This window comes from Scatophagus argus, chromosome 7, assembly GCF_020382885.2.
Source record: "Scatophagus argus isolate fScaArg1 chromosome 7, fScaArg1.pri, whole genome shotgun sequence".
Lineage (NCBI taxonomy): Eukaryota > Metazoa > Chordata > Actinopteri > Scatophagidae > Scatophagus > Scatophagus argus.
Window position 1 is genome coordinate 2,584,881 of NC_058499.1, and position 15,750 is coordinate 2,600,630.

At 45.6% G+C, this 15,750-nt stretch overlaps 1 protein-coding gene across 2 annotated transcripts in view; it reads right to left on the reverse strand.

The window, feature by feature from the left end:
• Positions 1-15,750, reverse strand: part of met (MET proto-oncogene, receptor tyrosine kinase) — a 60,347-nt gene that overhangs the window by 17,687 nt on the left and 26,910 nt on the right. For both annotated transcript variants that reach the window (XM_046393550.1, XM_046393549.1), the window contains exons 4-11: positions 15,365-15,493; positions 14,873-15,049; positions 13,691-13,848; positions 12,667-12,781; positions 12,384-12,520; positions 11,760-11,924; positions 11,319-11,418; positions 2,674-2,883 (exon numbers count right to left, since the gene is read on the reverse strand). In XM_046393550.1, the coding sequence (XP_046249506.1) occupies positions 2,674-2,883; positions 11,319-11,418; positions 11,760-11,924; positions 12,384-12,520; positions 12,667-12,781; positions 13,691-13,848; positions 14,873-15,049; positions 15,365-15,493 (1,191 nt within the window). The remainder of the gene's footprint in view (positions 1-2,673; positions 2,884-11,318; positions 11,419-11,759; positions 11,925-12,383; positions 12,521-12,666; positions 12,782-13,690; positions 13,849-14,872; positions 15,050-15,364; positions 15,494-15,750) is intronic.

Genomic DNA, 15,750 nt, shown 5'->3' on the forward strand with positions numbered 1-15,750 from the left:
AAAGTGAAAAATCAGAAATGTGACGTACTTCACACTAAAACTCTCCTGCACCGCATGAAGGATGAGAGCAGACAAACCGGAACGCTGTGACATAAATGAGCCTACAGAGATCTGATTACTTCAATCTGGAGATGCACACAGTAAGACACCAGCCTTTGGGGGAGCTCTGTGCTACTGGCCTCGAGTCTCTGTTGTGCAGACGCGCCCTATTTAAAGACTCCTAAGGTTCTTATTATATATCAGATACTGCGCCTGTATGACACACATTCCTATAAAGATTAACATTTAATCAAATTAACAGAAACTGTTTGGTGGAAGAAGCCCACTTCCTGACGGGGTGTCTGGGTCAGTGTTTCCACAGGTTTCTGCCCATCCAGACTGAAGCACAAAGTTCTCAAAGTGAAACGAGGTCAGCAGCCTTCCCATCCAATATCAGAGTTTTAGAGGCTCTGAAACGCTGGAGTCGTATGGATTATGTGTTTTGTGGATGTAGCCTGAGGCGCCACGTGTACATTTTTTTCCCAAGATTCCTCTGAAAGTTGAATCTGCCTCTGTGCTTTGGTATAATTCAGTCACAGGTCCCATAAGTGTGTTCCTTCACTTTACAGACGTCCTTAACAATCACACTCTTTGCTTGTGCAGCTTTAAAACTATTTATAGGAGTTTTAAAAGGCCAATAAGTGACACGGGTGTATGGTTGATAAAATTATAGATGTTTTTACAGTGTGAAGACGCGTCTTGTTTAGGGCCTACTGTGCACCGTCTGTCTGCCTGTCTGTCTGTCTGTCTGCCTGTCTGTCTGTCTGTCTTCTTGGCAGAGTTCATCGTGATTCACGACGATCGAAAAGGAACGCGAACTGAGGTCGCCGCCCGCTGCCGATGTGAGCGAGACAGATCGACTTATTCAATTCATGTGACCTCTGGTGGGAAGACAACAAACACCCCCTCTGAGATGTGACTGGAAGCGCACACAGCAGTGTGTGAGTGTGTGTAATTGAGTTAACAAGTGTGTGTTGTTTGACGGGAAAGAACCGCGCAGCTTAATTTGTTCTTAGACTGGTTCTTGTTTCTGTTTTCTCTTCTTGTTCACTTTTGTTTCTCTGTCCACATCTCTCTCTCTCTCTCTCACACACACATGCACACACACACACACACACACACACACACACACACACACACACACACACACACACATAAACACACTTGTTTGAGTGCAGCAGAAGGCAATAAAGAGAATGATCACATTCCTTGCGTGACAGTTTGGGATTTTCCAATTTGACACAGAGTGGAGGCTCACACCTGTTCTTGCACTCTCTCTCTCTCTCTCTCACACACACACACACACACACACACACACACACACACACACACACACAGCACGTTGGCAGTAATAAGACCGGTGTGTTTGGTTTTAGCTACACACAGCAGACAGGAGTCCTAAAGTTATTGAAAAGCAGTAGTAGCAGCCACTCTAAACAAACCATAATAATGATAATTGCAAGTGAGAGTTTTCTCAGTCTTCCGTGACACGGTCAGCATCGAAGGCCTGCTTCCTCCGTGTGCAGCCATACTGATACTGGAGATGTCAGTGAGCAAGCTAAATATTCCTTTATTTGTTTGTTATTTTGGAGCTATTTATCAGATGGAGCTAAATGGGCCCAGCATTTGCCCTTTACTGCAGGCCACAGGGCAGGCTTATCAGATGGCGTTAAATGTGGCCTGTTTCGGTGCAATGCCTGGTACCCCCCCTCAGATAAAAACTGTGGGTTTGTCTGGGCTGAAGGGAGGGATGAAAGGGGGTGGAGGGTGGGTTGGTGGTGGATTTAGCATCGGGGCCAAGGTCACGTCTGGGAAAAAGAGAAAGAAAGAAGAAGAAGAAGGAGGAGGGAAAAAAAAATGCCAGGATCCCCTGCGAGAGGTTCAGCACAGCAGCTGCCACAAACCGTCGAGCTGCAGTCAACAAAAAAATGGGAGAAAGAAAGGAGGAGAAATATGTATTTCATTGTGTTCCTAAAACAGGCTCTGGGGAACGTGGTGGCATGTTTGAAAAGCGGCATTAATATGTCAAGAGCTTTGACCTCAGCAGACAGAACAATGCAAGTCAACAGAGAGAATACACAGAGAGGTATAGCAGTGGAGAAGGGCTGGCGAGGGGGGTGTAAACGATGGGAAACAGAGTCCACTTCCTGTTTTTCTTTCTGTATTGTTTCCTCCCCAACTTGACCTGAACCACGCAGGGCTGCATGTGTGAATGTGTGGAGTGGGAAGCCAAGTGCAGCGACCAGCCCCAGCTGAATCAAAATGAAGAACCCTGCGGTTCAAAGAGCTGAGCTCTGCAGACCTGTGGCAACGTTGTACATTTGACAGAGTTAGCTGACGTCTGTGAAGCTTTTGAAATTCGTGAATGTTACTTAAACTTATACTGGACCGTTTTCGACAGGTGTCCAACCAGCTCAAGTTTTGTTAATCGAGACTTTAAATTCAGAGGGTGTCGTGGTCCTATAGCTGGCTCACACATCAGACCTCTAAACTTTCCTGGTCTGATATTTTATCAAAAACTACAGTAAATGAACGTCGATGAAAATGATGAGAACAGCCAACTGTGGCGCCACAGCTGTGAACTGATAACGTTAGCGTGATAATGGAGCCGGAGGACGTTAATTGTTGTCTCACCTTGAGCTCCACAATGCTCTTGTTGTCCTTGGAGGTGAGTTTGGGGTCCTGGAAGAGGGGGTCCTCTACGTAGATCAGGTCCCACTGATCCGTGGAGTAGCCGTCCAGGACGAACGCCACCTTGGTGACCACGGGCGGCTGCAGAGCCAGTTTGGCTAGAGAGGGCGTGGTGCACTGGATGGACGTCCGGTTCTCACCGTAGACGCAGCTCTAGACGAGAGAGGCGACATGTGTGGGTTAGAAAAATCTGTCCGCTCAGCCTGCAGGTACAAACACCTTTGTTGTTTGTTTGTCCACTGGTCTACCATCACACTTCATCTGTGGTATGTTTGGGAACGCTTTCCCCATTAAAGATGTCTGCCACCCTTATTAGGAAAGAATGTTTTGAAGCATGCAGGGAAGCTGGAGAAAAACGTACGGGTGGTCACATAAGCACAACTGAACGAAGCATGAAAATCTGCAGGTGCTGCAACTAATGTAAAGCACAAACACCCGATGGCATTATGATTACTATTATTATTATTATATTACCTCAGTTTTCTCAGTCCATCTCAGGGTAGTTTTTCCTCACTCGATTCGAGGGTCTAAGGACTGAGAATGTTGTGTACTGTACAGACTGTAAAGCCCCCTGAGGCTTGGTGATTCATGATTTGGGGCAATATAAATAAAACTGTCTTGACTTGACAAAGAGGTTGGACAGCTCAACCTCTAAACTTTCCTACTACTCAGAGCAAAGACAGCTCCCTCCAGGTCTTCACTCCGGCACAATGTGGAACAACCAAGCAGTAATCCTCAGTCTGACAGCTTCTTTGAGACTCCACACATTTTATGAGACACCGCCTGTTTGCAGCCTCTGCTGTGTTTACTTGTGTGGCCTGAGGGCACAACAGAGTTTCATCCCATGTTGGATTCAGCCCACATGGGCCTCGGAGCCTTTGTGCTCATTAAGACCGCCCAGCGAGACACCGAAAGCTTCGAAAACACCTTAAGCCCTTTTTTATTGAGGTGTGGCAAGAGTTTCATCTTGTCTGAAGGAGTGTGGGTATCGAGAGGCTGAGGTCCACATCTCCTGTACTCACATGGCAAAGATCTCAAACCGCCGGGTTTGAACTGGCCTTGTATCAGCTGCTATCTCTTCTTCTATTCATATGCAGATGCAGGTTTGTGGAAATACAACGTGCACCATTTAGCCACACAGAGGGAAATGAATATTTGTCAAAGGTCATGTAAGCGCTAATTGGATACAGGAGAGCTCAGTAACTCTATTTAACTGTTCAGTCGGAAACATTCTCTTTGCACTTTATTATGACGGCAAATACAGATGACTTTGGCAAAACTAAACTACGTCAACTGGCTCATCACCAAATATCTTTTAAATTATCTACATTTTCTCTGCGGTAATCTTCCTGGTAAAGGCGAGGGGGAAGCAAATACAAGCAGATGAAGTCCTGCTGTCTGTTGTATAACGTGCATGCCAAGTACGCAAAATATACCTCAACACGCTGTTTTCAACACTTTTGTTCTCGATTACTCATATTATGTAAATATACATATATCATATGTTAATGTTGCATTTCACTCACTGTTGCTCTATGTGTGTTATTGTCCCAGCCAAACTGAACTTAGAAACAACAAAACTTCAACAGGAAAAAAACTAGGAAATGAAGACTTTTCATGTGAAAACATATAAATATATGAATATATCTACACAGCTGCAGGGTGGAACACATGGACAGTTGCTGTAATCAAAATTAGAGCTTCAGATATAAACCAGTCATTGTGGTTCAGTCTGTTCTCCTCCTCAGTTTCATAAAGACACACATTCCCACACCAGTTCGAAATGCAAAGGCTTGGAATTTAACAGCAGCAAAGTGTTGTAAATCTCACACTTTTGCACAGTATAGTAAACAGCAAAGTCACGGAGGAAATCTGGGGAGGGAGCCGTCTTGGAAGGGAACAGCACCCAAACGGGGGTGTTAGTCTGATCCAGATCTGGACCAACGTTCCCAGAAAGGAGAAAGCAATGGAGAGGCTGCAAGGAATATGGAAAATAAATAAGCACACTGATCTGAAAGCTGTTGCTGATGTGACTTGACAAGCAACAGCAACAAGAGCAGTTCAGAGGCCGCTGGTGAGCATTTTATCTTCTGCCTGTTGATATGTTGCTTCATTCTTGGATCGCAGCAGACTCCACATTTCTGTGGGTGAGCTGAGGATAAACGTGAACATGTGTTTAATCATCACAGAAACTGTGGTTCATTTATGCAAAGCGATTATTAGTGTGATGTAAGTGATAAAGAAGCCATTGTGAAGTGATGGCGTGATATTCCTCTTTGCAGGTGCACTCAGAACAAACACGCACACACTTGTTTGGCTCCACGCTCAGAGGTCAATATTGATATTTGTGCTGCGGTGGCCAGTGTGGCGTATGTTTGTCTTTTGGGCTACAAAGGTAGACGTGTCCTTGAATTGATGTCCCGTGAGGACGGGAGGTAGGAAAAAAAAAGGTGTTCGGATCAATGCACCTCTTGTAACCTTTGAACACAACAAACACCACCTTCGCGCTGGTGCTTAGTGAGTGGGTGGGTGTTGTTCTGGGCATTTATTTGACTCATTTCCAAAGTGTGACTGTTATGTAAAGAGCTTGATGGTGATGATGGGGGCATTTTATTTTGAAGAACCACTAACAGCCCTGGACATGAACATGTACAAGAAGCTGAACAGGCAGACAAAGAGTTGTCCCTTAGTCTGCGTGTGGCTCCATCTAGTAGCAGAGTCAGTATAGCTTGACTCAGAAATATGTTGTAATATATTGTTTCAATTACACTGAAGACAATGTGGACAAAAACCTCAATGTGGTCGTACGCAGCACAATGCTGACTTGGCTTTAAAACAAACATTTCTTCTCCACATCCTTTTCAGCAAAGCTACAGTTAGAAGCCAGAGGAAAAACTCCCTCACACCATCTCCTGCCAAAACTGGAACACGTTTGGCTATTTCACATGAAATAATGTATGTTTTATCTACGCTCTAGTTCATTTCATTAGTCCCAACTGCACCTTAATTATATTTTCATTTTGTGAAATAAAACAGACATGGCAGCAGTCCATGTGGACCGTGACTTCACGATAAAGAAGAGACCCTGAAGCTCGACCGGTAGGGAACCACTGCATTATGGACTATGATCTGTGAAGTTCATTACGCTCCAGAAAACCTCAGCAAAGTAGCTGAAATCTGACTTCCAACACACTGACTGATATCTGAGTCCCTGGAGAGTCGCTCTGACTGCAGTAGCAGCAGCAGTTCTGTCGAAGTGCTGCTGAAACTTCCTCGTACACTTCCCGGTCTGCCTCCCCAGTGAGCTGTAGCAGCCCAGATGGACACACACCAACACGTACTAAAAAGTTACAGGCATCCGCAAACGCTTGAACGCAAGCATTTAAAACACACACACACGGAGGCATATAGAACTTGTGTGTGCGTGTGTGAGGGTAGCGCTGGGTCACCTAACAAAAGCAATCCAATTAACCTCCACACGCCAACGAGGAACGAGCAGAACGGGGCTGCAGGGTAAAACCCCCCGCCTTCACCCCTCTCCACCCCTCTCCACCCCTCTCCCAGGGGTGCAGCGAAGGGAAAAATATCCTGTGAATTAGTGGAAACCTCAGTCAGTTTCATTGTTCAGTAGATGTCTCCTCTTATTTAAGGGCGAGGAGGTGAAGGGCTGTGGGTTGGGAGCAGCTGTAAATACAATCGCTCGGAGAGCCGGGCAGCGAGCGGGCCGAGAGCTTTGCTGTGTGGTGATGAGAGAACCAGCGATCCTGAAAGCTCCGCCGTCCCCGAAGGATCATTAGTGTAACAGCCTGCGAAAAAGCCAAAGTCATAACGGAGCTCCCACGTACAAAATGCTTGTCAAATCTACAGTGATTTATACCAGTGGAGTTCTGTGCCGTCTCCTACTGTGCTGTGTTGTGCTGGTATTTACGTTGGATTTAAGGTCTCCATTTCAGACGCGTCTTTGCTTATCATTTTGATTTTTTAGGTGGAAATTCACTCTTTCCTCCTTCTCTTCTCAGTTTCTTGACTAACAGAGGGAAAAGTAATTGTTCAACTGCCGCCAAAACTCAAAAACGATGCCAGTTTGACGTGTTCATATGACCACAGGCTCCTGTTTTTGCAGCAATCGTCCCGCTTTATGTTGATAAATTTACATACACTCACACCAGCACTGCACAGGCACAGTGCTGACTTTTAATTGCTATTGAGAAGCTGGAAGCAGTTGGAGCTCTGAAGCATTTGACTGCAGTCGGAGAGGAAAACATTATGCATTCACTTTCATTCACTTCCTCCTCTCAGATACCCCCAGCTGTGGGGGGTATGGGAAAGGAAAGAGTCTTCATGAGGCATTCAGGTGTCAGCTGGCGGGATTTAGCCCAGTGGGATGAGATAGGAAGAGGAGTCTGACACGAAACAAGCCAGTTTGTAAAAGCAGGCGACAGGTGTCTGGCTGCGGTGAGGCCTCCAGTTAAACCAAACTATCTGTGATGGCGCAGCCTGGCAAAGCAATGCTGGTGTGAAGAAGTTTACTCCCTAAGCTTTGTCAGAGATCTGTGAGATCACATTTATTTGCTGTTTTTTTGTGTATGCGCAGATCCCTTCGGCCCTTGTGACCACGCCAGCTTTTCACGACGGATCGTAAAAAAAAAAAAAAAAAACTCTTTTATGTTTGTGGGAAAGCTGAGACTGGCTGAGACCAGGCTTTAGTGGAGATCTGAGAGGCAGATATCAAGTCAACACTGGACGTTTTATTTTCTTTTTCATGCTCTGGTTCTAGCTGAGAGCCTCTGCTGCTGGTTTTTAGCGAGTCTTGGTTGCTTCCTCTCTCCAGCCTGCTTTGGTGTGGAGATCTCACATTCTTGTCTGACTGGAGAACGCATTTTGCCAAGTGAATCGCATTCGGCTGCTGAGGCTCCATCGTTTCGGTTTATGGACGAGGAATGACAGGCTGGCTCACGTTACCCCGAGCGCCTTTCTGCTGGCCATGGAAACCTCTGGGATGTCCGTGTGTGAAAGATCCTTGCCTCTATTTTGAGGGGTTAAGACAATAAGACGCTTATACTGTCCCTTCCCAGGGTGAGCCTTAACTCATCCCGTTTACTGGAAGGAATTTAACAGGCGACAGCTGGGGCCCTACGGGGCATGATCCCATCCTAAATCATTAGTAATGATAGCCTTATTTTATACAGGCTGCTCACTTCATGGTCTCTCAATTTCTCTCTCTAGGAGGCAAGAAATTTGTTTTTGCCATTCCTCTCCGGTCTGTTATTCCAGTTGAAAATGAGCAATAAACCATTAGTGCGAGGGTTCGGTTCAGCACGTCGTCTTTCGTTGTTCTCTCAACAGTGAGGGCTTTAAAAAGTTTTAGAGAAGATCTCGCAGTTTGCCTGGTTTAAACGACAGTCACAGCATGAGTTATTAAAGGGAAGTGAACCCTGACTACGCTGATGTGAACTCGCAGCAGCGGAGCTCCGGGTGACGCCTAACCAACATTTGAACACACCGAGTGACCCTGCCCATCTAAGATTACAGGTGACATTACATGCAGTAAACCTGGCTGTAACCTTCAAGCACAATTCAGGCTAAACCAAAACTGATCCATAAGAAACCGTTTGTTAAACGATGTTCCCCTTGGAAATACTTGTTTCTTATTGGCTGGCAGGTGTTCCAGTCTGTTGTTCTGGTGTTCTAAATCAGTGAGCAGAGTACATGAAACTGCAGTGTTTCAGACTGAACCATGACTTAAACTGACCGCACAAACTACAAGCTTCGCCTTCTGCCAGCATTAAGTGGTGTGAAAAAATACATGAAATGACAAAAATGTGTCTTATTTTTGTATATCAGGACACTTTGTGAACTTTGTGAGCAGTTCTCCTGGCCTTTTTCTTTCTGCTTTCCTTAACCTTTATTCATGACTGGAAACATACGGCTCCGTCTCACACAGATGCAAACAGCAACAATCACCTACTGCGCTGAGGCCAGAGCCGAGCTGCTGATAAAGGGGAAGGGGACAGTGGGACTGTAGCGTCCAAGTCCAGATACTGAGTCAGGGATTCAAGTCAGAAATTTCTGGATCATGAGCCCAGTTTCAGAGCCATCGCGCTGCGTCTGTTCACACTGTTTGCATGTAATGAAGCCTGAGCTCCCCGGAGACCCATCAGCCACTGACCTGAACACAGGTCAATGACCAGGGAAAGGGTCGCTGAAAGACGAGACACTGCAGGGAGTGTGTGTGTGTGTGTGTGTGTGTGTGTGTGAGAAAAAGAGAGGAGACAAAGAGATATTATGTCACTACAAGACCATGTTCACACTGCAAGCCTGAGTGCTAATTTCAGATTCAGATACAACTTTTTTTAGCCGTTCACATTATCATTTCAATGTGGACCATCTCAGATTCCAGTGTGAACTGGTCATGGTCCTGAACTGACCCTCAAATGAACACTGAAGACATCACACGCAGCAGACAGACAGACAGACAGACAGACAGAAACGTCTACGGGAAATTTGCTAACGTGAAGAGGGAGTCGTTTATGACCAGTACTGCAGCCAGCCACCAGGGGGCCATCCAGACGTTTTGGCTATCGTGTCGTCCGTCTATTACGCAGTCAGTGGATCAGACTGTGGTCGCACTGCTAAAAATCAGATCTGTACCTGATTTAGGACCAAGTAGGAAAGTGTGTGAACACAGCTGAAGATTTGCCTGTTAAGGCTTATTCCATGAGTGTGTGAGTGTGTGTGTATTTGCTGAGCGAATTGTTTTCTCCTGACTGCGTGGTGTGTGTTTCAGGATGACAGATAACATCATTACAAAGCACTGCTTGTCCTCAAACCGCCTCCCAAAGGCAAACATCACACACACAAACACACGACAACACACCTTCACTTGGAATAAAAAGGACAGTTTGTTTGTCATGGCTCACAATGTGTCTTTCACTGCCAAAGAATATGTCCTCTTAAGAAGCTACTCGCATTTTCTAATGAGATACATGCTGTTAAAAGACCTCAGGAATGGTCAGTATCTTGGAAAATACATTTTTTTAATCAGAGAGGAAAAAAAGCTCAAGTTGCTTCAAAAAAATAAAAGCTGCATGTTGCCAGATATTTTCCCTTTCAGTCCAGCTTGTACAAAGCAAGACTCGATGAGAGGTTAAATTACTTCGTCACGTGGAGAATTTTGTTCGGCTGGACCGATAAAAAACAACGGTATTCAGTTTCTCCCTTTTCTTCCAAAGGATGTGATATTATTTCAGCAATGACTGCAATGAAACCAAATCTGTGAGACTTTTATCCAAGCACCTACAAGAGTGGATCAGAAGGTCAGTAAGTTCACGCAGAGGGCAGCCATAGTGGGCCGTCTCTGTGGTCAGTATTATTACTCCAGACGGCGCTGACTGAGGAATATTATTTTTCTTCCTGAACGTTGTGTCTGTGTTATGAAGTGAAGGTCCACATCTTCTCATGGAGTTTCATTTTGGCTCGTTACAGATAAGAAGCACAAAGAAGCAAAGCAAAACTCTGCCTCTTCATTTTCAATTAATAATTTTGATTAGATTAATAAGGCAAGAATAAGGGAAATCAAGAAAAATAGTTCATTTTGCTGAGAAAGCAAGTCTTATTGCAAAGGCACCATAAGTTGATAGATAGATACTTCATTGATCCCGAGGGAAATTCAAGGATACACGTTCTTCTGGTCGTCCTTCTGTTCTAGCTATACGATATATAAGGTGTCACGACTAAAAAGTTCTGCTGCTTTTGACTCATGACCTGGATGATCTGCACAGGCTCATAAATGACATGTTGTATTCATTTAACACCCTTTTAAGGCTCTTATAATTAAGCTCCATCACTTGCAGACATTTCAGGGGCGTCGGGGGTCAGATAATTTAAAACAACTCCACTCTAAAGGCCAGCCAGTCTAATGGAGCTGTGTTCAAGTGTGTGTGTGTGTGTGTGTGTGTGTGGTTTCCTGCAATAAGTAGAATAAAATCTGTCGGAGGTGAGGAGCATCCTAAAGGCCTCTCTGTTAGTGTACGTGAGTCAGACGTGACAGCTGGATCGTACAGATCAGAATGTGGAGTTTCCATTTCCTTTTTTCTCATGCTTGTCAGACACTTCAGCTCTTCTCCTTTGTCAAGAACGCTTTCTTCTCAATGGTTTCTGGGTGGAGGGGGGGCGTTAAAATGCATAACGACAATAGCATGCGTGTGACAGCGAGGCATTTGAAAAAGACAAAACCGAGGATACAAAGAGCCACAGGAACAACACTAAGGGACTAAACAAGGAACCAAAAGTTGTTTCGGTGCAGTCAGCATGTTTGCGTTTCCACTGAATCTCAAGAACGGCAGCAATTAAAACAATGTCTTTATCTATGAGGTCAGTTTAATGTTTGAACGGGTGTTGGAAAGGGGATGTGCACAGAGGCAGAGGGAAGACTGACACACCAGAAAGGAAGATGCATGAAATTAGCAAAAATCTTCTGAGTGATGTTCTTTTTTTTTTTTTTTTTTTTGCTTGTCCAAGGCTTAAACTCAACTAAGATTGGATAAATTATGCATCATTTTAGAATGTGAAACCCCTCTCGTACTCACCACATGAAACACCTCAGCGTCCTGGCCGGTGGTGAGGACCATCTGGGGCTGGAGGCCCGACTGCAGGAAGAAGCCATGAGCCGCCACCGTGCAGCCTCCGCTACAGTGAGGGGGAGATGAGAACGGATGTTAGCGTCAGCATCAGCCAGAGACACAGTAGATCCCCACTGGGAGAGACCTGCTGTTAGCGTTAGCAGTTTAGCCACTCGTCACCTCCTACTCATTTCCTCCTGCTGTGAAACTAAAGCATTAATCTGTCTCATCAGTCAAATTTGCCTTTGCTTTCTCGCTCTTGTGCCTCCTCTTGGGCGAAGAAACATGCGAGAGCTCAAGTTGGAGGGAAATAAGTTGAACTGACATTGACAAAGAGTGATATCCAAACCACTTCTGCACTGGCCACCACAGGCTGCAAACCCCGTCCTGAATGAATACGAGTCTAACCTGATGAAGGAGCGTGAGGGCTGGATGCTGTTGATGATGGGGTCTTGGTTGTAGGTGAACAGCGTAAGGGCGTGGCGCTCCACCATATCCACCGTCAGCTTCACGGGCTGCTCGGAGGGAACGGCGTGTGGAGGCGTCTTACAGATCAGCATGCTAGACGACGAGCTGATGATGGAGGTCGGGGTCGGGGTGTGAGGGGAATGAGTGAACACACAGGATATATCATTATGTTACCATGTACAGTGGCATCCTTTGTTCAAGCCCCTATTCATATACATCTTGGACTAGTCCTGCAGATAAGTCCTGTCAATTCTTGTCTGAGCGAGAAACAAGACAGAATGAGGAAAAAAACAAGGAAAAAATAAGGCAATGTTCCAGTTCATGGGCAAAATTTTCCCAGTAAAATTACAGCAATGCCAAGGGACTCTGGAGTATGTGTAACAAAAACAACCCCTCTACAGTTCGTATGTGCTGTGCAGCCGTCCAGATTCCTTCCCAAGAAGAAGGACCAGACTTGACATGCAAACGTCTGCTTTTCTTGTTGTGCACTGGGTGAGGAAAAGAGAAAGAGAAGAAGAAAAGAGCAAGTGAGGAAAGAAAGGATAGAAGGCTGAGTGAACTCACCTCTGGATTTTACAGGCTGCTTTTCCTATTGTCACCTCTCGCTTGTTTCCAGCATTCAGGAAGGCTCCTCTGATCGTCAGCATGGTGTTCCCGGACTTTGGCCCGAATGTGGGGAAGATTTCGTGAATCACGGGGTCCTGGAGGCAGAGATCAGTGGGCACCATCTTACACATGTATGTAGGTTATGTGTTGTTTTGCATTGTGTCAGACAAACCATGAACCACTTCCAAAAGACTGATTTCTCATGAATCCAATCAAATTAAGGGTAAAGCACAACTCTTACCACAAAGGTGAAGCCCTCCTTCTCGGCTACCTTGTGGCCACTGGTGACCTTCACCGTGTGTCCTGATGGGGTGAAGTTCCCACTGAACACTGGGGAACACTGCATCTCAGTCCACCTAAACACAACCCCCCCCAAGACAACACACAGACCAGGCATTATACTCCTGGCCATCCAGCATTTATCCTAATTCAATGATGATCTACTGCCACGCAGCAACGCACAAAGAGGCCATCTTCATCTGGGATTGGGTGGGCAGTGTTTTTATTTTATTTTTTTTTCCGCCAATTTGTAATGAGCTTGTTTGTAGTGAAGGGGACTTTTGAATGAGGCATGGCCCCAGTGGATTTGGGAGAGTGGAAAGTCTGGATGCAGCGATTTTTCCCAGCAATTTTTCAGTTAGAGGAGTCATGAGTTGATTGTGGCAGGCTGAGACAGAAAGAGCAGGGGGGCTTCTTAACATTCTTTCTTCAACACAATAACCCCCATTAAACCTGCTGTTCCCCTATGGGACGCCAGCATACGCCTCCCTTTATCTCGTAAACACCCACCACTGAACACACACACTGTCTCTCTCTCTCTGCCTCTCAAAGGTGGCTTTTCAGATACTATGTTCATTTTGAAATGCACAAAGTATGCCAGCATAACATGCACACAACATGTACAAAAACTAGTGCATCAACAGGTTTCCACAAAACACACACCCGAAGCTGGATGCTCCCTGAACCAGAACTAGAATTAACGCCTTACGGCTGCTTGCACTTCACTTCCACGCCTGTCCAAATGTCATAACTTGTGTGATATTCTGTCGATATTACTGCATGAATTCATGAGTTATGGCTGAAATTGTGTGAGGTCACAGGGTCACTTCTAATGAGTTCATCTTCCAAATTTGGAGAAATTCCTCCATGTGTGCCTGAGTTATTGTGTTCATAAGAACGGGACGGTGGGACAACTGGAAACCATAATGTCTCTGTCCACACTGGGTGCCAGAATGGAGGCATAAAAAACAAAGAAACACACTCACTTGTTGACATTGTCTTGTCTGGGCAGTTTGCAGGGAACTCCGGCCACCTCCACAGTCACTAGAGGCGCCTTGAAGTTCTCAGTTTTGTCAAAGCCGAAGTTGCGGCCACAAATGGTCACCGTCGTAGAGCCTCGTGTTGGTCCAGATGTTGGAAAAAACTAACACGCACACACACAAGGACAACACTCACTCATCATTGTAAGATCATAATAATAAAACGACACACCGCGGCGGCCTGCTGCTACTAATCTTTTACCTCATCAGATAACACGTTATAAATTCCTGCCATCAGTTTAGACCTCGGCCATCGTGACCGGTCTCCATTTTACACCAGCAGATCGGATTTAATTTGTCTCCAGGTCAGTTGGACGTTTGCAACGAATTTGCTGCTTCCTTTTTCAAAGAGGATGGTGCTGGATGTCGCAGCAGGTGTATTTGTTTCCTCATCCTGGTTAAACAATACGAATGATTCCTTTAAGACTCTCACTGCTTCCACCATCTGCTGTTGCAAAGATCATTGAACCTGTTCGATCTGAAACTTATGCTGTCTGATGTAACTGAAGGTGCTCTAAAGCAACCTAAAATTACCAAATTCAGTCACTATCGTCCACCACGGTAAACTGGAGTGCAGAGTGTACTTGAATTAAGAGCATTTAACCGATTTACCAGTTAAATCAACCATAGTACAAGTAAGTGAGACACATGAGACATGAGATTTAAGAAAAGTAAACTTGGACACATTCACGCAACCTTGCAGGGAGTTACAGCTCTTTCCAATACTCTGCCTGTACAAGGAGCCCCAGAGGAAGAGATGTTTTTATAGGTTCCTGTCCCGTTAACCCATTTTGTTGCATTTAGAGCAGCAGGTAGCTTGTTAGACAACCTGCCAGCATGAGGTGCGGCATTAAATTCAGAATGACTGAATACCACCCACACTGAGCTCAGTAAAGTCTCACAATGTCAGAGCAGTGTGAAATAGGACAGATGTTTCGGGACATACCGAGACCTTCACAGAGCAAACATACAGATAACAGGTTGGACACACAGGTTATACGAGCTGTGGTCAGGCCAGTGGACGACGCAGGTGGCTGATGAGTCCACCGAGCCCTCCAATCACGTCAGTAGTTACAGTAAGAACGAGCGACAGAAGTGAACTTCCTGTCCTGACCATCACACGGTTACCTTGGTGATGACAGGTGCGCAGTAGTCCTGAGTCCACAGGGAGGAGGAGGGACACTCATTGGCTCTGGTGCAGCGTCCATCACACCAACCGCATTCTGTCACCCGGGATGACAGCAAACAGGAAGTACAGGTAGTCAGCTGACCACAGCCGGGGCCAATGAGGGGAACCTTAGTGATCTGTGAAGAGGACAGAAAACATCCTGTGACGTTTTCACATTACAACAGATACATGAAGCCTCTAGGGAACATTAGTCTCTTTCATCTCTCGTCTCTGCTCTGCTGTTTGTTTGTTTTCAGTAAGAGTTTGTTTTGAAATCCTCTCGCTTGTACAAGAAAATCAGCAGGATTATGTCTTTGTTATGGCTCAGAGATAAACCATAACCAGGTCAAGGACCAACTTTTTTTGTCAAATTGTCTTCTTACCATTTTGGTAAAGAGTTATTCAGAAAGAACCAGAGGCACATTCTGCTGTCTTTGTGTTGCCGAGCCCACCTTGTTTCCTGTGGCTATTAGCAGGGCTCCTGCCGACTGGTCAGCGTCCAGCAGTGCTACACTGGCCGAGACGGGTTTCGAGTCCAGGCGGATGTTCACATGAGGAGAGGCAACTCGGGAGAACAGCACCTGAAAGACAGACAAAGGAAAAGAGGAGTATAAGTCTGGTACTAAAGATACTCTGTAATTCAATCAAAGCCCTCAGGATGAAACAGTGAAAGACTGGGAGTCGGAGCTCTCTAGTCCAGTTTCCTGGAGCTTTCTCACTGCAGACATGTTGGACTGTCACAGCACGAACAGCACAGGTGTAACGAGCACCACTAAAGTCAGCCTGCATACACAATATCAGGGCTCTTTCCTCACTACTCTCACTTTGTGTTTAAGTC